Below are 21,529 nucleotides of genomic sequence, written 5' to 3' on the forward strand. Positions count from 1 at the left end.
TTCCCTGTGTCTCCACTGAGAACTTACCCTCCCTGAGACCACAAACGCCCCTACCCTTCAGCCTCAGCACCCTGTCCAATTACTTTGAAGGTGCCCGGCCTGGGTCACTTGTGTGCCTGCCAGAGAGAGAATGGCCAGGCCACGGCGGAGGGGGCAGGGCGGCCCTGCCCGCCTGGACAGCCCGGAGAAGGCGGGAAAATGAGGCGAGGCGGGAAAACGCCAGAGAACAAGGCCTGCGGGTGGGTAGGGTGGAGAGAGCTGGCACGCCCTGCGGGAGTAGGTTGGGGGGCGATCAGGCCAGCCTTGGGGTGTAGGGTAGTCTGATGGCGATCCTTCACGTTTTCTTATGTTGTTGGACATTGGCTACGGCCTTTTTTAGTCCTGCGGATCAATGTGTGTCCAGGGAAGGGGAGGGGAGCTCCGGGAATGGACCCTGGAGGTTTGGAGGTGGGGGGGTGTCTCTAACTCTGGGGTTCCCCCTCTTCGGGATCCTGTGGGGCATGCACGGGGGTAGGGGGGCCTAGGCCTTGCAGGCCTGCTGCGGGCACGCTGGACGCGGCCGGCCGAGCGCGCGGCGCAGGGCGGGGCCGCGGCCTGCGGGGCGGAGCTGGGGTGGGGTGGTGTGGGGGGAGTGGAGTGGATGGAGGCGGGGGCGCCCCCACCTCCTTTCTCGCTTCCCGCCACTGCGATGGCCAATCAGGAGGCGGGAGCCCGCCCCCCGACTCTGCCTCCCGCGGCCCCCGCGGCTCCCAAATGCCGAGTTTTCGCGGGAAACAAATCAGAGCAGCTGGCAGCTGGGCTGGTTAGCGTCGGGTACACCGGGGTGCTCCGGGGTGCGATCAGGAAGTCGCGGCGGCTTGGAGAGGGGTGAGCTGCCGGGGTGTGTGTGCGGGGGACGCCGGGGATAGCGGTGCCAGCCCGGGCCCGGTGCTCGGCTCCGAGCGGGACGCTCTGTAGAACTTTCCCGCGTGAACGGGGACGCGCAGCCGGCGTGGGTGCATCCGAGTCCGGGTTCCCGGGAAGGGGGGGTGTCCTCCCCCCACTTCCTCCATGGGACCCAGGGGGGGGGTCGGGCGGTCGGCGCGGGGGGGTCGCAAGGCGGGCCGGGCGGGTGGGGATAGCGGGGGGGGGGGGCGGTGGAGGATGTCAGTCTCCGCGCCTGCGCGCGGGGAGCCCCGCAGTTCAATTGTCGCGCCCGGGCCTGATTTCGCGCGCCCTGACTTCCCCGGGCGTGTCTCCACCAATAGGAAGAGAGCAGGGCGGGGCGTCCGGATCCGGCTCTGCCAATAAGAGCAGCGGCTGAAGTGAAGGGGGACGGAACTTGTCGAGCGGGGCCCCTCGGTCGGACCCCGCGCTTGGGGGTGGGCGTGGGGTGGCTGGCGAGACTCGCGCGGGCCGGTGAGAGTTTGTGGGGGACTGTCGGGGGTCGGAGGGCATCGGAGAGTGCTAGGGGGATTCGAGGGGAGTCTCCAGGGGCGCGCGGGGGTGGCCGGGTTGGGGCGGCCGGTTGCCATGGCCACCGCGGGGCCGGTGGAGTGGCGCACGCGCGCCGGCGGGACGGGGTGTGGAGGGGCCCCGCTGTCCCCTAGGACGTCCTGGGGGGTCGCATGTTGGGGGGGGTGCCCTACTATCTCGGTCGTACTTGGTTGAGTTGCTCTGGGAGTTGTGAAGGAAGTTCCAGGCGGTTCCAGACTTGGAGGAAAATTCTGTAAATAAGAATCCGGGAAGAATGAATGAACAAATGAATGAATGAGCAGCTGCGTCCACTCCCAGTGTAGGACCTTAGTCTATTTTTTCTTTTCTTTAAACCCTGGATGGACTTTTCCATCTTCGAACAATCTGTGGGCTGTCCTGGGTGGTCTGACACCCTCTTTCTCCCTGGGAGGTCTGAGATTTCCCCCTTTTACCCTCAAGATCTGGTGGTCGGCAACATTTAGTCCCTCATTTAGTGGCCTTGGGTGAGATCTGGTGGGATTATGGGGACCAGGAGACCGGGGAGGTTCATCTGGAAGTTACCTAGTGTCCACTGGCTGGACAAAAGCCATCACAACCCCCCCCCTCGCTCACCCCCATACCCTGGCATGGCTTGGTGGTTGTAGGCCACACTGACCCCAGGTCTTGCTTTCTCCCTCTCCCCAGAACCCCTTTAGCAACCGCAACCATGTGGGTCCAGGTTCGCACCATGGACGGGAAGGAGACTCACACCATAGACTCCCTGTCCAGGCTCACCAAGGTCGAGGAGCTACGGCGAAAGATCCAAGACCTGTTTCACGTGGAGCCTGGCCTGCAGAGGCTCTTTTACCGGGGTAAACAGGTAAGCCCCCCTGGGCAGGCTGCCCGCCCCATAGTCCTACCTTTGTTCTTGCCTGGTACACCGGCAGCCTGCCTCTGCAGCCACCCACAGGCACACCGTCTCCCCCGCCTCTCGTCCGGTCCCGCTTCATGTCTCCCGGAAGGAAGGAGCCCTTCTTACGGAAACCTCAAATGCCTGAGAGTGAGAGGAACAAAGGCCAGACTTGTACATGGACACATTAGCCGTGCAGCTGCCACTCAAGTCTGGGCTTTTAAAGTCAGCTATATAATATTTTTCTTTTGGTTTTAGCTCCCCTTGAAATAATTTCTAGTGAAAGAGATAGGAGGTGAGAGCTGAAGAATTCCCAAGAAGAGCCAAGAATCATCAAGCAATTAGGTTGGGAGAGACCAGGTTTTTCCTATTAAACACATCCTGATAGCTCACAGCTTGCCCCCAGTTAGGTTCAGACCCTTTAGGTATTTCGAAGAGCTCACTGGATGTCTGAGGGGGGGGGGATTTCTGCCCTAGCAATCGCTCCTCGCCTTCTTTCTGGGCTCGCCATCTTGGCAGAAGAGCTAACCCACGTTTGGGACGTGGTATTGTCAGTACTGGGGGCTCTCTCCCCTTTGGTGTCTTGGGGGACAGTGGTGCATTCTGGGAGTGGGGTTCCTGAGGGTGGTGAGATGGTGTGGTGGAGGTGTGGGTCCTGGGAGCTGTCGTCAGCCGTCAGCCGTGGATTCCAGCTAGGAGGTCAGGAGCCCTCTAACTGGATTTAAAAAGTCGCCAGCGGAGTGTGCCTGTGCCCGACTTTGTTGTCGAGCTGGGCACTGCTGCCACCTGCTGTCTAGGTTGGAAAACCGGCACTGCGCCGGCCTGGCTGCGTGGGGCCCCGGAGGCCCCTGCGCGCCAACTCCCATGAGCTGTGGTGATTAATTTGTTGGGAGACCTTCAGGCTGCCTTCCCACAAGACACTGGATGACTTGAATGGCTCAGGATTCCCAGCTAAGCCTCTCCCCCTGCCTGCCTCCTGTCTGCCTGCCTGCCTTGGGAGGAGCCCAGAGCAGAGCCTGAGAAAACAGCCACGTGCGGGCCAAGGACAGAGGCGCCATGACCCAGCCGAGTTGCTGGGGGCCAACTTTCCTCTTTTCTCCTTCCTGTCACCCTAACTGCTTTTCATGGCTCCCAAATGGATCCTGTTTGGCCACACAGGCTGTCACTTCAGCATGGTCTCAAGTGTATGCATGTGTGTCCCCCTCCATGTCCCCCCCACCTCCCCTTACTGGAGCTTGTCAGGGCCTGGCCCTGAACCCTTAGTTTTTTCACTTAAGGCTAGTGCTCTGCCACTTGAGCCACACCTCCATTCTGGCTCATTTGTGATTTATTGGAGATAAATGTCTCATAGACTTTCCGATCTGGGCTGGCCTTGAACCAGGATCCTCAGGTCTCTCCCAAGATGCCAGTCCTCGGTCCAGCCATCACCATCTTATGTTGTGAATGCATTTCCAGGTGCATTGAGGACATTGTTCTCACTTCTCAGCTGTCTAGCGAGCTCATCGGTTAGCTGGCTTGGATAGATGTATAGAGGGAAGTGTAAGTTGCGCACTGTTGGAAGTTACACATGTGTCCACACCTATGCTGACCCTCCTCCCTTAAGATCAGACCTGGACAGAAGTGTCTGCCTCAAATCTGTCAGCTTTTCAGGCCATAATTCCAGGGCAAGCTGTGTTCCACACAGCCAGGCCTTCTTTGTGCTTTTCAACCCAGGATGAAAGCTGGGGGAAGCCTGTCCTGTCCCTGGGGTGGGACACCATCCTAGCCTGGTTTGGATTCGAACCTGGAACTTTGATGTCCAAGGCTGAAGGCAGTGCTATGTTTCTGTGAGTTCAGCCCCTCCCAGGGCTGTCCTGAACCTCAGCTCTGTAAGGGAAAGTGTTTGCTTCCGGTTTCCGGGAAGGGAGAGGAGCCCAGTGGGTTAGTGAGTCATGCAGTTTCTCCAGGTAGCAGCCAGGAGGAGGTGCTGGGTGACAGGAGGGAGGGGACAGGAACACAGCAGGCCGGAAGTCTGCCTAGAGCCAGCTGATAATGTTGGAAGTCAGCCTGACTCAGACTTGCAGAGGAGTACCAATAAGCTGTTTTTTTTTTTTTTTTTTCCAGTTGTGGGTCTTGAACTCTGGGCCTGGGAGCTGTCCCTCAGCTCTTCAGCTAAAGGCTGGTGCTCTACCACTTGAGCCACCACGCCACTTGCAGTTTTCTGGTGGTTAATTGGAGATGAGTCTTGCAGACATTCCTTCCCCGGGCTGGCTTTGAACTGCGATCCTCAGATCTCAGCCTCCTGAGTATCTAGGATTACAGGCGTGAGCCACCGGCACCGGGCTAGGCTGTTCTTAAACAGAAAGTTCTAGAGAGCATTCATGGCCATTTATTTATTTATTTATCTTTTGAAAAAAACATGGTCCTGAAGTCCAAAGGTCTCCTCCATTGAGGTGAAATGAAACTTTATAAAGTGGAACACAGCATGTCTGCTTCAAAGTGGAGCCATAGTGGTTTCTGGTCTCTTTTGGACTGAATAGTATGGTGATTATCACTGTTAGTGAGCTCAGTGAGTTCCCAGTAGGGAGGGAAGGACTTCTGCTTCCTACCCAGTCTCAGCCCAGGCTGGAGGGATCTGGCAGCTGGCTTTGTTTTGTTTTATAATTACCCTTAGGAAAAAAATAGCAATAGGAAGCCAGGCGGTGTTGGCTCATGCCTGTGTAATCCTAGCTGCTAGGGGGGAGGCTGGAGGGGGGGGAGGGCTGAGATTGAGGATCATGGTTCAAAGCCAGCCAGAGAAAGAAAAGTCCATGAGACTCTTATCTCCAATAAACCACCAGAAAACCAGAAGTGGCATTGTGGCTCAAGTGGTAGAGTGCTAGCCTTGAGCGGAAGAGCTCAGGGACAGACCCCAACCAGGCCCAAAGTTCAAGCCCCATGACCAAAAAAAAAAAAAAAAAAAAAAAAGGCAATAGGGGGCTGGGTGCCAGTGGCTCACTCCTGTAATCCTAGCTACTCAGGAGGCTGAGATCTGAAGATCACAGTTCAAAGCCAGCCTGGGCAGGAAAGTCCATGAGACTCTCATCTCCAATAAACCACTCAGAAAACCAGAAGTGGTGCTGTGGCTCAAGTTGGTAGAGTGCTAGCCTTGAGCTGAAGAGCTCAGGGACAGTGCCCAGGCCCTGATTTCAAGCCTCATGACTGACCGACAAAAAAAGCAAAAAAAAAAAAAAAAAAGTAATAGGGGGCTGGGAAGGTGGCTCAGTGGTAGAGCGCTTGCCTCGCATGCATGAGGCCCTGGGTTCGATTCCTCAGCACCACATAAGCAAAAAGCCAGAAGTGGCGCTGTGGCTCAAGTGGTAGAGCGCAAGCCTTGAGTTGAAGAGCTGAGGGACAGCGCCCAGGCCCAGAGTTTAGGCCCCACGACCAGACCCCCCCCAAAAAAAAAAAAAAAAAAAGCAATAGGGCTCAGTGCCAGCAGCTCACACCTGTAATCCTAGCTACTCAGGAGTTTGAGATCTGAGGATCATGGTTCAAGCCAGTTTCGGGCAAGAAAATCTGTAAGCCTCATTTCCACAATTAACTGCTGGACGTAGAGGTGTGGCTGAAGTGATAAAGTGCCAGCCTTGAGTGCAAAAGCTCAGGGACAGTGCTCAGGCCCTGAGTTCAAGTCCCAGGACTGGCATACAAAATCACAATAGGTGTGTTAGGCAAGAACTCTACCACTAAGCCACGTTCCCAGCCCACAACAGGTGTGATTAGTGGCTCGGTGAACTTGTTCTGAGCTGTGATAGAATCTTCGGAGTTGTTGACCAGCAATTCTTTAACTTGTTTCCACATCTTACAGGCAGGACTGAGATGGGATGGGCCCCATTGCAGCCCGGTGAGCAGCAGGCAAGGTAATGGGGTGTGCCGGGCTCAGCCTCAGTCTGCCCCCTGACTAAGTCAGATCATGCTATGTACTCCATGTCCTTATCTCTGCCAGGGCCATAGCCCTCATCTCATAGGGACAGTTACCTCAGTTGGTGACAATCAACCTGGGCCAGGTCTGTCTCCATGGTTGTGTTTAAAGTCAGATGTCCTGGTTGTGGCTTGGCTGGGCTGATTTGTTCCAGTACCTTCTCGCTTGGCCTGTTTCCTTGAGGGTGGGTCAGATGGCAGATCTGAAACTTCCCCAGGGATCAGTGGGTTGTCCTGAAGCTGTGAGGGAGGGTCTTTGCTTCTAGGCCCACTCCCATGGGGCCATGGAGCCCCTGAGTCCCGTCCAGGGCTCAGCATACCTCCTGGGCTGTGTGACAGTGAGTGGTGGCCTTGTGGGCCTGTGTTGTCTGCTGCTGACCAGATGCCCCTTGCTGGTGTGTTTTAGAACCATATGAATGGACATGGCTGTGTGCCAGTGAGATTTGTTTCATACCCTGGCCAGGACAGGAGTGTTACTTGAGCCCAGGTGTGCAAGGCCAGTCTGGATGACACATAGAGACCCTACCTCAAAAATACAAAGCAGAGGGCTGGGAAGGTGGCTCAGTGGTAGAGTGCTTGCCTTGCATGCCTGAGGCCCTGGGTTCGATTCCTCAGCACCACATAAGCAAAAAGAAAAAAGTCGGAAGTGGTGCTGTGGCTCAAGTGGTAGAGCGCAAGCCTTGAGCTGAAGAGCTGAGGGACAGCGCCCAGGCCCAGAGTTCAGGCCCCACGACTGGACCCAAAAAAAAAAAAAATACAAAGCAGAAAGCTTTGTGTGTGCGCACGCACACGGTTGTACAGGTGTGTACAGGTTTTGAGGCTTAAACTCCAGGCTTCTGTGCTCAAGGCTAGTGCTTTCCTACTGGAGTTACTTCTGGCTTTTTCGCTAGTTAATTGGCAATAAAAGTCTCACAGACTTTTTCTGCCTGGACTGGCTTTGAACCATATGATCCTCAGATCTCATCCTCCTGGGATTACTGGTGTAAGTTGATAGTGCCCAGCTAGAAAGCCTTTTAAGAACGGTCAGAATTGTGCAGCCAGTTTCCAGCCAGCTTAAGTTGGTGGACCCAGCTTTTCTGGCAGCATCAGTGGGCTCTGGAATGTGCTAGAATAGATCCCAAAGTGTATGCCAGAAAGGCTCTCAAACTACGGCCCTAGGGCCCTTTTACACCTCCAGAATGATTGAGGGTACCCCAGAACTGTTGGTTGGGATTGGTTGGTTGTTGATATTAGACATGGTTAGGTGGAATGCCCTGGGCTGCCTGTGTGCCATGTCACCCCTATCACCTCACGAGCAGGCATGCCGCTGTCATTGTGCCAGGCATTCTGACCCCACCAGCCTCCTGATGCTGCTCTGGGGCCAGGCCCCAGCAGTGGCTGGGTCAGGCCTACTTATCACTGCTCATCTGTTCTTTTGAGTCCCAAGCCTGCCCTCCCTGGTGTCATGCTGGCTGTCTGGCCCTTCTTCCTGGGGGTTCCCTTTTCTCTATGTCCCATCCAGTTGGATGTCTTGTCTGCCTGCACATCTGGATTCTGCTGGAGTGCCTGGCTGGGCTGGGCCAGTGGAGAGCACACAGTCTAGTGCTGAGGAATACCCCTCCGCCATTACCACTGATGGCTGTCTTAGAACCCTCTGCCCGGAGCCAGCTGGAGATTGCACATGGTTGCCTCTAAGGTCTTCCAGAAGAAGACATAGGTAGATGGCAGGCATGGGAGCTTGCACTTTTTTTTTTTTTTTTTGATGCCAGTACTGAGGCTGGGATTCAGAGTCTTGAGCACTCAATATTTTCCATTCATGGCTAGCACCTTACCACTTGGGGTGAGGAACCATGCCTCCAGTCTGGCTTTTTTCTGGTTGTTTTGGAGATAGAATCTTGCAGACTTCTCTGCCTCAGGCTGGCTTTGAACCCTGATCTTCCAGAGCTTAAGTCTTCTGAGCAGTTACACAGATGAGCCATCAGTTCCTGGCTTTTCTTAAAGGACTTTTTTTTTTTTCTTTTGTCCTGGGGCTTGAAATCAGGGCCTGAGCGCTGTCCCTCAGCTCTTTGTGTTCAAGGGGAGCACTCAACCACTTGAGCCACAGCACTAGTTCCGGTTTTCTGGTGGTTCTTCGGAGAGTCTCACGGTCTTTGCCTGCCCAGCTGGCTTTGAACCTCGATCCTCAGATCTCAGCCTCCTGAGTAGCTAGGATGACAGGCGAGAGCCACCAGCGCCTGGCTTTTCTTAAATTACTTCTAAGTGGGATGTAAGGCGTGTCCCTGTTGGTGGGGTGCCCTGGGATGTCTGGATGGGGCGAAGGCCGCTGTCACTGCCAGCCATCACTCCTGCGTGGCCGCCCGCAGCCTCTCCAGAGGCCTGCTGGGCCCCGCCGGCCAGTCACCGCCCAGGCACCCTGCAGCCAGGCCATGCACGGACTGCCAGGCGCCCCCGCTGCACGCCTGGCCTAAGCGTTCCCGGTGGACGAGAAAATGGCCTAAGAATGGGACCATGCGGCCCATGCGCTAGGCCCACGCGCTACGTGCGCACGGCCCGGCGCCTGGCGCCTGACTTCCCGCACGCATGCGCCTTCCCGCTGCCAGCGTCCCTGTTGGTGACGTCAGCGGTCCCAGCAACATCACGGCCAGGTCACACTCAATTTCCCAGGCCTCTCTTTTCTCGCGATCTTCCAGTTCTCGCGATCCCTGTTGCTTTTCCTCCTCCCGCCAGCAGGGCGGGGCGCGTCTCCGCCTCGGCCGCACCCACCAGCTTGCTTTTCCTTCCCAGTGGTCCTTGTCTGTAGCCCTCTGTATAACCTTGGCTGCACCCTGTCTGGTTGTCCTGGGGCTCCCGCCATCCTTCTGTGGTCTAGCTCCTGTCTTTCATCTTTTTCTTTTTGGTCGGTCGTGGGGCGTGAATTCCGGGCCTGGACGCCGTCCCTCAGCTCTTCAGCTCAAGGCGAGCGCTCTACCACTTGAGCCACAGCGCCACTTCCTGTTTTCGGAGTGATTCATTGGAGATAAGAGTCTCATGGACTTTCCTGCCCGGGCTGGCTTTGAACCGCCATCCTCAGATCTCAACCTCCTGAGTAGCTAGGATGTCAGGTGTGAGCCACCTGCGCACAGCTGTGTTTGGACTTTTCTTAATTATACTATGTAGTTATATAAAGGGGTTACAGTTCCCTAAGTCATCTGATAGTGCAGTGTCGATGCATTACACTCTCCCTGCTTTTTTTTTTTTAATTGTAAAGGTGATGAACAGAGAGGTTATAGTTAGATAAATCTGGTAATGAGTACATATCATCCTCCCCTCCCTCCACCAGCCTGCTGCTGGGCGCTGTCCCTGAGCTGAGCTGTTTTTGTTCAAGGTTAGCACTCTACCTCTTGAGCCACAGGCAGGGCCACTTCCAGCTTTTTCTGATGAGAGCTAGCTTTGAATTGTGATCCTCAGATCTCAGTCTCCTGAGTAGCTGGGATTACAAGCATGAATCAAGCTCCATGTTTAATTTTTTTTTTTTTTTTTTTTTTTTTGTCGGTCGTGGGGCTTGAACTCTGGGCCTGAACGCTGTCCCTCAGCTCTTCAGCTCAAGGCGAGCACTCTACCACTTGAGCTACAGCGCCACTTCCGGTTTTCTGGTGGTTTATTGGAGATAGGAGTCTCACGGTCTCTCCTGCCCGGGCTGGCTTTGAAACGCGATCCTCAGATCTCAGCCTCCTGAGTAGCTAGGATTACAGGCGTGAGCCACCAGCGCCCGGCTTCCATGTTTAATTTTTAACAACAGAAGCACCTGCGGCAGTCTTGCCAGCCTGGTCTGTTGCTTTTATTAATACCATTGACTGCCGCGTGGGGATTTAAGTTTTTGGAACCAAACATGAAGGTTCAGTGGCCGTAACTGACTAGCTCTAGTCTTGGCCAGGTGAGAGAGAGAGAGAGAGAGAGAGAGAGAGAGAGAGAGAGAGCACGCACGCACGCACGCACGCACGCACACACACACACACACACACACACACACACACATGTCTGCGCTTGTGCAGAGGAGATCCTGTGCACGGTGGGGGAGGGGCCTTATTTCTGTCCCTGGCAGCTGCTTGTACAAGCTGGTACCTGCCCTCCGTGGGCCTTTCTGGAAACTTCCAGAAGTGGCCTCCGCAGGAAGCAGCCCAGCCAGCTTGTAAGATGCCTCCTTTATAGAGTCAGAGTCCAGCAGTCCCTCCATGTGACTGCAAGCTCCCCAGCCAGGGGCGTCCTGGGCTCCCCAAGGCCTTGGTGGCAGCTGAGGGCCCAGTCCCCAGTGTGGTCCTAGGAATGTAGAGGGGTGGGGGAGAGGGACAGGGCAGCCTGCAGGGCTGGGCCCAGTCCTGGATGCCCCCCTCTGCCTGGGTCAGGACTCTGCTGTCACCCTCTGTCCCTAGCAGCTGCCACCTCTTGCTTCACTACCTCCTCTCCCCTGCAGTCTTTGTGGGCTAGCCCAGTCAGGCTCTGCTGTCCCATCATTCTGGTTTAATGCGATGCTGCCCGCCCTCCCCAAGTGTCACTTCCTCTTCCTGGGGAGGCGGATCCACGGCCATTCTCCCTGTGCTTGGCAGAGTATAGCCTCTTCCTGGTGGTACCATGTCTGCCGATGTGGGGCCTGCCCTCTACCACCCTGCCCTTCCAGTGGCGATACAGGCGCCATGCAGGGGTAACCGTGACTGCTGTGTGCCACCCTTGGGCACGTGTGGCCGCAGCTCTACCTGGTGGTGTTCCTGGGCAGTGCTGCTCCCCTAGTGACACCCTGAGAACAACCCAATGGGGCGCACTGTGCTCACAGAACCATCCCGGACCACCTTGTCCTTTGAGTTCTACCGCCTGGGACAGTGGCATCTCTATAAAGTGGCTAGGAAGACTCTTGCATTTTAGACTGAGAAGTGCGGGGGTAGCTGCTTGCACCCTACTGCCCTCCACACGGGGCGTCATGACCAGGGCAGATCACACAGTGGTCTCTTGGGCTCCCCGTTATTCCTTCCTTAGCAACCAGATCCTTCTGTGTCTTTCCTGAGTTCCACCTTCTCCAGAATGTTCTCTAGCTGTAGTTGCACTGTGTAGCCTATCCCTGCTGTTTCCCTGTTCCCCTCCCCCCTTTTTATGTGCTGGTCCTGGGGCCTGAACTGAGGACCTAGGCACAGTGTCCTGAGTGCATTACCACTGTGAGCCACAGCTCCCATTTCCTGCTTTAGGTAGTTAGAGATGAGTCTCATGGGCCCAGCCTGGCTTTGAACCACAATCCCCAGCTCTCAGCCTCCTTTGTAGCTATGGTTACAGTCAGTCACAGGTCAGCAGCACCCAGCTTTTTCTCTTTTTAATAGTTTTATTTTTAAGATGTTGTACAGAGAGGTTACCATTTCATAAGTCAGGTATGTCTTTCTTTTCTTTCTTTGTTTTTTTTTGGTACAGTGTCACCCCTTTCTTTGCTTTCCCTCAGTTTCCTCCTCCTTTCCCTGCCCTCAGGTTAGTTACATAGGTCTCTTTCTTTCCTTTCTCTCTCTCTCTCTCTCTTTTTTCTGTTTCTCTCTCCCCCTCTCCCTCCCTCTCCTTCTCTCCTCTCTCCTCTCTCCCTCTGTCTCCCTCTCTCTCCCTCTTGTTTCCTGTCAGTTATGAACTCAGGACTTGGGTACTGTCCCTGAGCCTCTTGAGCCACAGCACCACTTCTGGCTTTTGAGGGGTTAATTGGAGATAGAAGTCTCACAGGGACTTTTCTGCCTGGGCTGGCTTTGAACCTGGACCCTCAGATCTCAGCCTCCTGAGTAGCTAGCGTTACAGGTGTGAGCCACTGGCGTCCAGCAGCGTTTTTTGTTGTTGTTAGGGTGCGGAGCCCATGCTGCCCCCCACTCATGCAATCCTCTAGCCTATGCCTACTGAGTGTTGCAGGCATCCACTGTGGGCAGCTTTAGATCTGGGGTTCACGGAGCCTCGAGTTCCCCCGTTGTTCTTAGGTCCACTCACAGCTGTGAAACCATTGCCTTTAGAACACCTCATCTCAAGGAAGTTCTGAGCCCTTCTATGCCCTCTGCCCCCATTCCCTCCTTCCATCTCTGGATTCATCCCATCTGGATGTTTCCAGAATATTTTGGGCCTTTCATGGCTACTTTTGTCACTGATGTTGTCCTCAGTATTCCTCCATGCTGTAGTAGAGTCAGAGCATGGTGCCCCCAGTGTGGGGCTGACTGTGCTGTCTGTCTGTCTGTCTGGTGGTGGTCTCCTCTTGGGACTGATGGTGTGTGATGTGTGTGACTTATGTGCGAGTTGATTTGGCCCCTCCTCCCGTCCCTGGCATCTCTGCTGGTGCAGAGCTGTGTCGACCCCCGGGGGTTCCCCCTGTGTGCTGGGTGAACAGGCAGATGGGTTGTATTTGGGGACCTCACCTTCCAGCCTGGGCTCCAAGCTGGGGTTTGGCCACCTGAGAGACCTGCCTGCAGCGGGGGTGAGCTGAAGCGATGAGCAGGGCACCTGTGCCCAGTTAGCTGTTGCCAGGCCAGGCCTTTGAACTCTAGCATGGGAAGAACTGGGGGGTCTTCGTTCCTCATCTCCCTCCCTCTCTTCCTCACTAGAGAACAGGCTGGGACCCTGCTGACTTGGGTGCTCCTGGTCTGTGAGGGGGAGACCTCTGCACCCCAGGGGCTCGACTGCTAGGAGCAGTGATGGGTCCTAGGGCGGGCAGAGGGGAAGCTGAGGATGCTGGGTGTGTGCGGGCTGCTCAGAGCTGGACCCCTGCGTATGCTCAGAGCAGGGGGGTGGAGGGTGGGTTCAGAAGGGAAAATGAGGGGGCTAGCCAAGCCGTGCAGGTCCTCTTGACTATACAGGGCAGAATTGTTGCCTGATACCCTTGTTGGGATGACCACCGATGTCTCCAGATATGGCCAGATGTTTCGTGGGCACTCGTCTTTGATCGGGAGCCAGCGGCTATCAGTACCCCAGGCACATTGGGCTCTGCGGTCCTCCATCCCCTCCCCCTCCCCTCCCCCCCTCCCCCACCCACCTGCAGCCCCTGACATGCGCAGGACGAGCGTCCCCTGTGTGTCCACCTCTGCAGATGGAGGACGGCCACACTCTCTTCGATTATGACGTGCGCCTGAATGACACCATCCAGCTGCTGGTGCGGCAGAGCCTGGTGCTGCCGTCCAGCTCCAAGGAGAGAGACTCCGAGCTGTCAGACACCGACTCCGGCTGCTGCCTGGGCCAGAGCGAGTCTGACAAATCCTCCACCCACGGTGAGGCAGCGGGCGACAAGGACGCCCTGGACGAGACGGACCTGGGGCTGTACAAGGTAAGGCCCACGCGGCTGCCGGGAGGAGGCCTGAGGCCTGGCACACCAGGACAGGGGCACCCTGGCACCATCTGTTTGGGCACCTGGGGTCTCCTGTGGTCCTGGGGGGCACTCGTGGGTGGGTCTTGGCGGGGGGATCCCGCATCCCTGGTGACTCTGAAGCTAGGACCAGTGTCAGGGCCATGGGACCCACATAATGGTGGAACTTTCTAGAAGTTGCACAGGAAGGTCTGGGTTTCTAGCATCTCTGGACATGGCCGGGCCTGCGGCTCCTGTTTAACGAGGCACTGCTTCTAACCTAGGCAGGTCTCCTACCCCAGGCCCCCTGGACCGGGTTTGGGCACACGTTGGCACAACTTGGGAGCCAGGTGGCCCGCAGAAACCCCCACGCCCCGCAGTGTGCATCACCCTGCAGCTGCCAGCCTATTGCGGGGGTCTGAGTTGGCATCCTTGCCTGAGGCCCAGACAAACGCTGCTGCCCCCCCGCACCCCTGCCTTGCTGCCCCCACCCCTGCCCCACTCTCCCCACTGTCCCAGTCCCCAGGTTGAGTAAGCCTGCTCTTGCGTGCAGGTGAACGAGTACGTGGATGCCCGGGACACTAGCATGGGTGCGTGGTTTGAGGCGCAGGTGGTACAGGTGCTAAGGAAGGCTCCGGCCCAGGAGGAGCCCTGCAGCTCCACGGCCATCCCGACCCTGGAGGAGGACATTGTGTACCGGGTGAAATATGACGAGTGAGTGCCCTGTGTGGTGGGGGCGGGGCCCAGCGGGGTGATCACGCCCGGGGCTTTCCGTGAGTGACCAGGGTGGACGCAGGGTCTCCTCCCCTCGCTCCTTCTTCCCCCTGTGCTCATTATGGGATCCTCTGGGATCGTGCCTTCTCCCTCCCGGCTGCTCCCTGCATCCCAGGCCCCAGCTGGGGACAGGAATGGCGCGTCTGCGCACAGGGATGGTGTCTGGTCTGCTCAGGCTGCCTCTGCCCCGGGGTCAGGTCAGGTTTTAATCCATACATCTGTGTTCTTAGGTTTTGCCCACTGGAAGCCCAAGGATAAGGTGTTGGCGGGGGGGGGGGGGGGGGGGGGGGGAATGGGGGACGGACGACGACGACGGGACCTGTGCGGTCCTGACTCAATTACAGCTCTCAGCTCTGCCACTCTCCCCGCTCCCCAATCTTCCCCTCTTTCCTCTCCTCTCTTCCCTTCTCTCCATTTCTTCTCTTTCTTCCCCTTTTGCCCCCTCTCCCTCTCTCTTCTCTGTCTCTCTCTTCCTTTCTCTCCTGGGATTTGAACTCAGGGCCCTGTGCTTGCTAGACAGACTCTCTACCACGGAGCCATACCTGCAGCCTCTTTTAATTGCATTAATTATTATTTTGTTTGATGCTGGGCCTAGGGCTTGAATCCAGGGTCTGGGCGCTGTCCCTGAGCTTTTTCACTCAAGACTAGCATTTTACCATTTCTAGCCACAGTGCCACTTCTGGTTTTCTGGTGGGTTCATTGGAGATAAAGAGTCTCATGGAATTTCCTGCCTGGGCTGTCTTTGAATGGCGATCCTCAGATCCCAGCCTCCTGAGTAGCTAGGATGACAGGCATGAGCCACAGTGCCTGTTGCCTTTTTCTTTTTTGCCCGTCGTAGGGCTTGAACTCTGGGCTTGGGCACTGTCCCTCAGCTCTTCAGCTCAAGGCGAGCGCTCTGCTGCTTGAGCCATAGCGCCACTTCCAGTTTTCTAGTGGTTTATTGGAGATAAGAGTCTCATGGACTTTACTGCCCAGGCTGGGTTTGAACTGTGATCCTCAGATCTCAGCCTCCTGAGTAGCTAGGATTACAGGCATGAGCCACGGGCACCCGGCGTCTTTTTCTTTTATAGGTCATCTATCTTTTTTGTTTGTTTTTTTTTGTCGGTAGTGGGACTGAACTCTGGGCCTGGGCACTGTCCCTGAGCTCTTCAGCTCAAGGCTAGCACCCTACCACTTGAGTCAGATGCCACTTCTGCCTTCTTTCTGCTTATGTGGTGCTGAAGAATTGAACTCAGGGCCTCATGTATGTGAGACAATCACTCTACCACTGAGCCAAATTCCCAGCCCCAAATCATCTATCTTTTATGCCTGACCAGTCCTGGACTTGGGATCCTCCTATTTATGCATTTCTCTAGGGTGTGGGCAGGAGATGGGGCGTGGCTAAGTTGTTGGGGGTGGGCCCATCTCCCTGGCAAGTGGGAGTCCCTGACTTCTGATGGCAGTACTGCCAAAAAGCCAGTGTCACAAAGTAGGTTGTTTATGAATATGGGAATTGTTTCTCTCTGGTTTGTGTTGGCTGTAGGTTCATGGTCAGACTGTTGGCAGGCTAGCCTCTTCTGCCAGGCCTGGGGGCGGGGGCAGGGGGTGGGGGATTATGGGGGTGGGGAGGGAACCTGCCTTGGTGGTCGCTGTAATTTTTTGTGCTTTCTGGAAGCTGTGGCCCTTCTTCCTTCCTCTCCTCCTCTTTTTCCTCTTTCTTTCCCTTCTCTCTCCCGTCTCTTCTCTCTTCTCTCCTCCCTCTTCCTTCTCTCCTCTTCCCCCTCCTCCCTTCTTCCTTTCCTCTTTCCTTCCCTCTCTTTCACCTGCCTTCATCTTCCTGTGATATTGGCCCTTCTGTCCCCTGTCTTATAAAGACTCCCATCTGGAGTCTGCTCCAGGACCCCATATCCAAAAGAGGCCACATCCTGGGAAGATGTGCCCAGCCTGCCCCCCTCCCTCAGCTATGACCTGTGCTCAGCGCGTGCGCTCTAGGGAGATCATCAGGGGCGGGGTCATCTACCCACTGAAGAGAGCCCGTGTGGCAGCTCTCGGGCTTAGACCAAGGCTTTCCTGCAGCTACCCGGAGAACGGCGTGGTGACCATGAACTCCAGGGACGTCCGAGCGCGTGCCCGCACCATCCTCCCGTGGCAGGATCTGGAGGTGGGTCAGGTGGTCATGCTCAACTACAACCCTGACCACCCCAAGGAGCGGGGCTTCTGGTACGACGCGGAGATTGTCAGGAAGCGCGAGACCCGGACGGCACGCGAGCTCTATGCCCACGTCATGCTGGGGTGAGCCCTTCCCGCCCTGTCCCCAGCCATGCACCAGCCCACAGGTCCACAGACGGCTCTCTGGAGGCTTCCGATCTGTCACCATGTTGTTGTCCGATCTGTTGGAAGGGTACAGGAGGGTGTGAGGGTCAGGAGCTCTCATGCAGGTCCTGGGAATGCAAAGCGGGCTGTGAAACCCGGAAATGAGCCAAGCCCCAGCTGTGAGCTGTGGTCTGCCTGGTCATCACTGTCCTGTTTTGTTTCTGAGATGGCGTCTCACCGTGTGGTCCAGTCTGGCCTGACTCTCAGGGTCAAGCCAGTCTTGCCTCAGCCTTCCAAGTGCTGGGATTAGAGGCATGTGCCGTCATGCGAGCCCTGTTCCATTCATTGACTGCTGATCTTTTTCTTCTTTCAGCTTGCTTAGGGTTGGTTTTGCTCTTTTCTAATACAGGAATTTTCTGAATTTGAGACATTTCGTGTGTGTGTGTGTGTGTGTGTGTGTGTGTGTGTGTGTGTGTGTGTGTGTGTGTGTGTGTGTGTGTGTGTGTGTGTGTGTGTGTGTGTGTGTGTGTGTGTACTTGGAGATTTGATTTCAGGGTCTTGAGTTTACTAGATGGTACTATACTATTTGAGCTTCCCTTCCTCCCTCCCTCCCTTCCTTCCTTCCCTCCCCATCTTTTTTTTTTCTGTCAGTCATGGGGCTTGAACTCAGGGCGTGGGCTCTGTCCCTGAGTCCTTTTGCTCAGGGCTACCACTGTACCACTTTTAGCCACTTCTGGTTTTCTGGTGGTCTCATGCCCAGGCTAGCTTTGAACTGTGATCCTCATATCTCAGCCTCCTGAGTAGCTAGGATTATAGGCGTGAGCCAAGGCTTGCTTGCTTTTGTTTGTTTGTTTTTGCTTTTAAACTAGGGTAAAGACATGTTTAATAGCACATTATAATCAACCCAATTTTGCTAAGCACATTAACTAAAAAAATATGTGTGTCCCACACTTTAGGACCTCTTGGTTTGCTTCTGAAGCCACCCTTTTGGTATCTTGTGGGAAAGCATTCTATTATTGAGAAGATGACGATTAGAAATTTCTTTATGGAAAATTACAAAATAGCACCCAGAGAATTACTGAAAAATACATTTAGTTAGTAATTATATCCACAACAAGCTCCTCTTTCTTTTTCTTTTTCTTTTTTTCTTTGGGTCCAGTCGTGGGCCTGAACTCTGGGTCTGGGCGCTGTCCCTCAGCTCTTCAGCTCAAGGCTAGCGCTTTACCACTTGAGCCACAGCACCACTTCTGGCTTTTTTCTTTTTGCTTATGTGGTGCTGAGAAATTGAACCCAGGGCTTCAGGCATGCAAGGCAAGTGCTCTACCACTGAGCCACCTTCCCAGTCCCAAGCTCCTCTTTTTCTAAAAAGGTCTTGGCATTTGTGCTCAGACTAGAGTGGACTGTGATCCTTTTTTTGGGGGGGGGGGAGGGTCTGGTCGTGTGGCCTGAACTCTGGGCCTGGGCGCTGTCCCTCAGCTCTTCAGCTCAAGGCTAGAGCTCTACCACTTGAGCCACAGCGCCACTTCCGGCTTTTTTCTTTTTGCTTATGTGGTGCTGAGGAATCAAACCCAGGGCCTCAGGCATGCAAGGCAAGCGCTTTACCACTGAGCCACCTTCCCAGCCCCTGTGATCCTTTTTTTTTTTTTTTTTTTGGTCGTGGGGCTTGAACTCTGGGCTTGGGCTCTGTCCTTGCGTTCTTCAGCTCAAGGCAAGCTCTCTACCATTTGAACCACAGCACCACTTCTGGTTTTCTAGTGGTTTATTGGAGATAAGAGTCTCACAGACTTTCCTGCTTGGGCTGGCTTTGAACTGTGATCCTCAGATCTCAGCCTCCTGAGTAGCTAGGATTACAGGTATGAGCCACTGGCACCTGGCCCTTTTTTTTTTTTTTTTGCTAGTACTATGGCTGGAACTCAGGGCCTGGGTACTGTCTCTAAGCTTCATTTGCTCAAGGCTAGCACTCTACCACTTGAGCCACAGCGCCACTTCCAGCTTTTTTTGTTTATGTGGTACTGAGGAATCAAACCCAGGGCTTTGTGCATGCTAGGCAAGCAATTTACCATTAGGCCACATTCCCAGCCCCCTGTGATCCTTCTAACTTAGAATCTCATATAGCTAGGATAACAGGTACATGTCACTCTACCCATGTTTTTACTGATTGACATAGGGTCTTGAGAAACTTGTCCTGGCTAGCTTGAAGTGTGAGCCTCTGGATCTCAGCCTCTCAAGTAGCTGGAATGATAGGTGTGTGGCTCTGTTTTCTTTTTTCTAACGCAAGCATTACATGATATAGGTTTCTCTCAGCTCTGCTTTGACATGTTTTTTGTTGTTGTTGTTGGTCATGGGGCCTGAACTCTGGGCCTGAGTACTGCCCCTAAGTTCTTCAGCTCAAGGCTAGTGCTCTACCACTTGAGCTACAGTGCCACTTCTGGTTTTCTGGTGGTTCATTGGAGATAAGAGTCTCACAGACTTTCTTACCTGGGCTGGCTTTGAACCGAGATCCTCAGATCTCAGCCTCCTGAGTAGCTAGTTGGCGTGACCACCAGTGCCCGGCTTGGCATATATTTTGTTATTTGTTTTGTGTGTGGGGTTTGGCAGTCTTGAGGCTTGAACTCAGAGCCTGGTCACTGTCCTTGAGCTTTGGTCTCAAGGCTGGTGCTCTCCTGCTTGAGTCATGGCTCTACTTCTGGCTTTTTGGTGGATACCGGGAGAGAGGAATCTCATGGACTTTTCTGCCTGGGCTGGCTTCAAACCAGGATCCTCAGATCTCAGTCCCCTGAGTAGTTCAGATGGTAGGCATGAGCCACAGTGCCCAGTTAAGTTTCATATTGAAACATTTCCTTTGAGACTTCATTTTGCCCTTTTTTTTTTCCGGCCCTTATCTGACTGTACTGTCAGCTGTGATCTCAGCTGCCTGATAGCTGGATCATGGTGAAGGGTGCATTGGTAGCAAGTGCAGCTGGGTTGTATGGCTCAAGAAGAACCAGATCTGCCATGAGCAGGACTGATTTTCTGATTGCCAGTACGTCTTGGCCACATCCATAGAGTAGTCTGCCCCTGCTCTCAGCAGGCTGTGATGCATGGTGCCTGGGCATTGATTGTTTTGGTACCTGGGTCCCAATGTTTGTTGTTTATACTGGTAGCTGGGCTTGACACCCTCAAGGCCTCTCATTTACACCCAGTTTGATTGCTCATGGCTAGCACTCTACTACATAAGCCACATCTCCAATGAGTGTGGTCATGGAGTCTGGTGGACTTTTTTGCTCAGTTGGCTTTGAACCAGATCCCAGATTCCTGAGTAGCTGGGTTTATAGGCAGGAGCATGAGCGCCCATGTTGAAGTGATACTTGGTATACACTGGCTTACAGGAACCCCATTCCATGTGTGTATGTGTTTGGGTGTAGACATGGGGCAGTTCACCCACGTGAGCAGGGCTCATCCGTGGTAGATGGGACTTAACTGTACCTACAGGAAAATTGTGAATCTTTTATGTTTTTCGGTTTGCTCATGTTTGTGGTGGCACTAGGGTTTTGAACTCAAGACCTAGGACTTGCTGGGCAGGTACTGTGTCACTTGAGGTATTATTCCTAACCCTTTTTTGTTTTACTGCTTCGTTTTCAAATAGAGTATCATTTTTGTTCTCATGAGCATGAACCAAGATGCTCCTATTTTTTGCCTCCGCATAGCTAAGATGTTAGGTGTGCACACCCATGTCCAGCTTTTATCGGTTGAGATTGGGGGGGGGGTCTCGCTAACTTTTTGACCAGGCTGGCCTAGAACCTGATCCTCCCAATCTCAGCTTCCGGAGTAGCTGGGATTCCAGGTGTTTGACATCGTGTGAACGCTCATTTGTGTGTTCCTGCTGTTGAATCTGGTATATGGCCTTGTGAGTTCCCTGGTTTTGGCCAGGCCTGTTGTTCGCAGCACATTTGGACGCTGTGGTTTTCGCCGTTTTGCCTGGAGTGTCTAGGTTGGCAGGACTTTGCTTGGCCAGACGGTCACCAGGCTGAGCTCAGCCCTTGGGGCCTTCTGCCTGGCCCCTGCCCCTCAGCAGCGATCTGTGCTGCTCTGCCACGGGGCTGGGCAGCTAGCATATTCTAATGTTCCAGAACATTCTCCCATAGGGACAACTCTCTCAACGACTGTCGGATCGTGTTTGTGGATGAAGTCTTCAAGATTGAGCAGCCCGGCGAAGGAAGCCCCATGGTGGATAACCCTTTGCGACGTGAGTCTTCCAGCCCCCGACCCTGGGCCTTCCCTGCAATGGCCCCCCTCACCCCTGGGTGGCATGGCTGACCCAGCCCTCCTGTGCCCAGGGAAGAGCGGCCCGTCCTGCAAGTACTGCAAGGATGACCCCAACAAGCTGTGCCGCGTGTGCGCCTGCCACCTGTGCGGGGGCCGCGAGGCGCCCGAGAAGCAGCTGCTGTGCGACGAGTGTGACATGGCGTACCACCTGTACTGCCTGTGCCCGCCCCTCAGCAGCGTGCCCACCGAGGCCGAGTGGTGAGGGAGGGGCCTCCCCCCCCCCCGGGGTGGGGCACACGTGGAGGGCAGCGGAGGGAGGACCTCCCCGTGGCCAGTGCCGTCACTTGCGGTGGACATGGTGGAAGGTTGCTTTGGGTTCAGTTGTGACCTGGGGGGGGCAGGGGAAGGGCGCCTGTGTCACAGTCTCTTCCTTCCCCTCCCCACCCAGCTTCCCCCTGCCTCCCACTCTGTGGAGATAGGGAAACCGAGTCGTGGATTGGAGCCTGTGCACGTTGTGCGTGGCCCACTGGGTTTATTGCCCCTGTGGGGAGGGCCTGGGGTCCTTGGCAGTTAAACGGCAAGGAGAGCCCCCCCCCCCCCGTCCCGTCCCGTGCGTGTCCCGGCTGGTGGCCCGGGGT

The 21,529-nt window shown here is 55.1% G+C and overlaps 1 protein-coding gene across 3 annotated transcripts in view; it reads left to right on the forward strand.

Moving 5' to 3' along the window:
* Positions 1-650: 650 nt before the first annotated feature.
* The window catches only part of Uhrf1 (ubiquitin like with PHD and ring finger domains 1), a 29,405-nt gene continuing 8,526 nt past the window's right edge, over positions 651-21,529 (forward strand). Inside the window, exons 1-7 of one of the 3 annotated variants that reach the window (XM_070008649.1) lie at positions 651-867; positions 2,140-2,314; positions 13,329-13,562; positions 14,134-14,294; positions 16,410-16,625; positions 20,771-20,871; positions 20,963-21,149. In XM_070008649.1, coding sequence (XP_069864750.1) covers positions 689-867; positions 2,140-2,314; positions 13,329-13,562; positions 14,134-14,294; positions 16,410-16,625; positions 20,771-20,871; positions 20,963-21,149 — 1,253 coding nt within the window. In that variant the 5' untranslated portion in view covers positions 651-688. Of the gene's footprint in view, positions 868-1,316; positions 1,399-1,662; positions 1,775-2,139; positions 2,315-13,328; positions 13,563-14,133; positions 14,295-16,409; positions 16,626-20,770; positions 20,872-20,962; positions 21,150-21,529 lie in introns of those variants that run through there. The other 2 variants (XM_070008651.1, XM_070008650.1) reach the window with 2 other exon arrangements.

This window comes from Dipodomys merriami, unplaced genomic scaffold (genome assembly GCF_024711535.1).
Source record: "Dipodomys merriami isolate MVZ:Mamm:240054 unplaced genomic scaffold, mDipMer1.0.p SCAF_70, whole genome shotgun sequence".
Taxonomy (NCBI): domain Eukaryota; kingdom Metazoa; phylum Chordata; class Mammalia; order Rodentia; family Heteromyidae; genus Dipodomys; species Dipodomys merriami.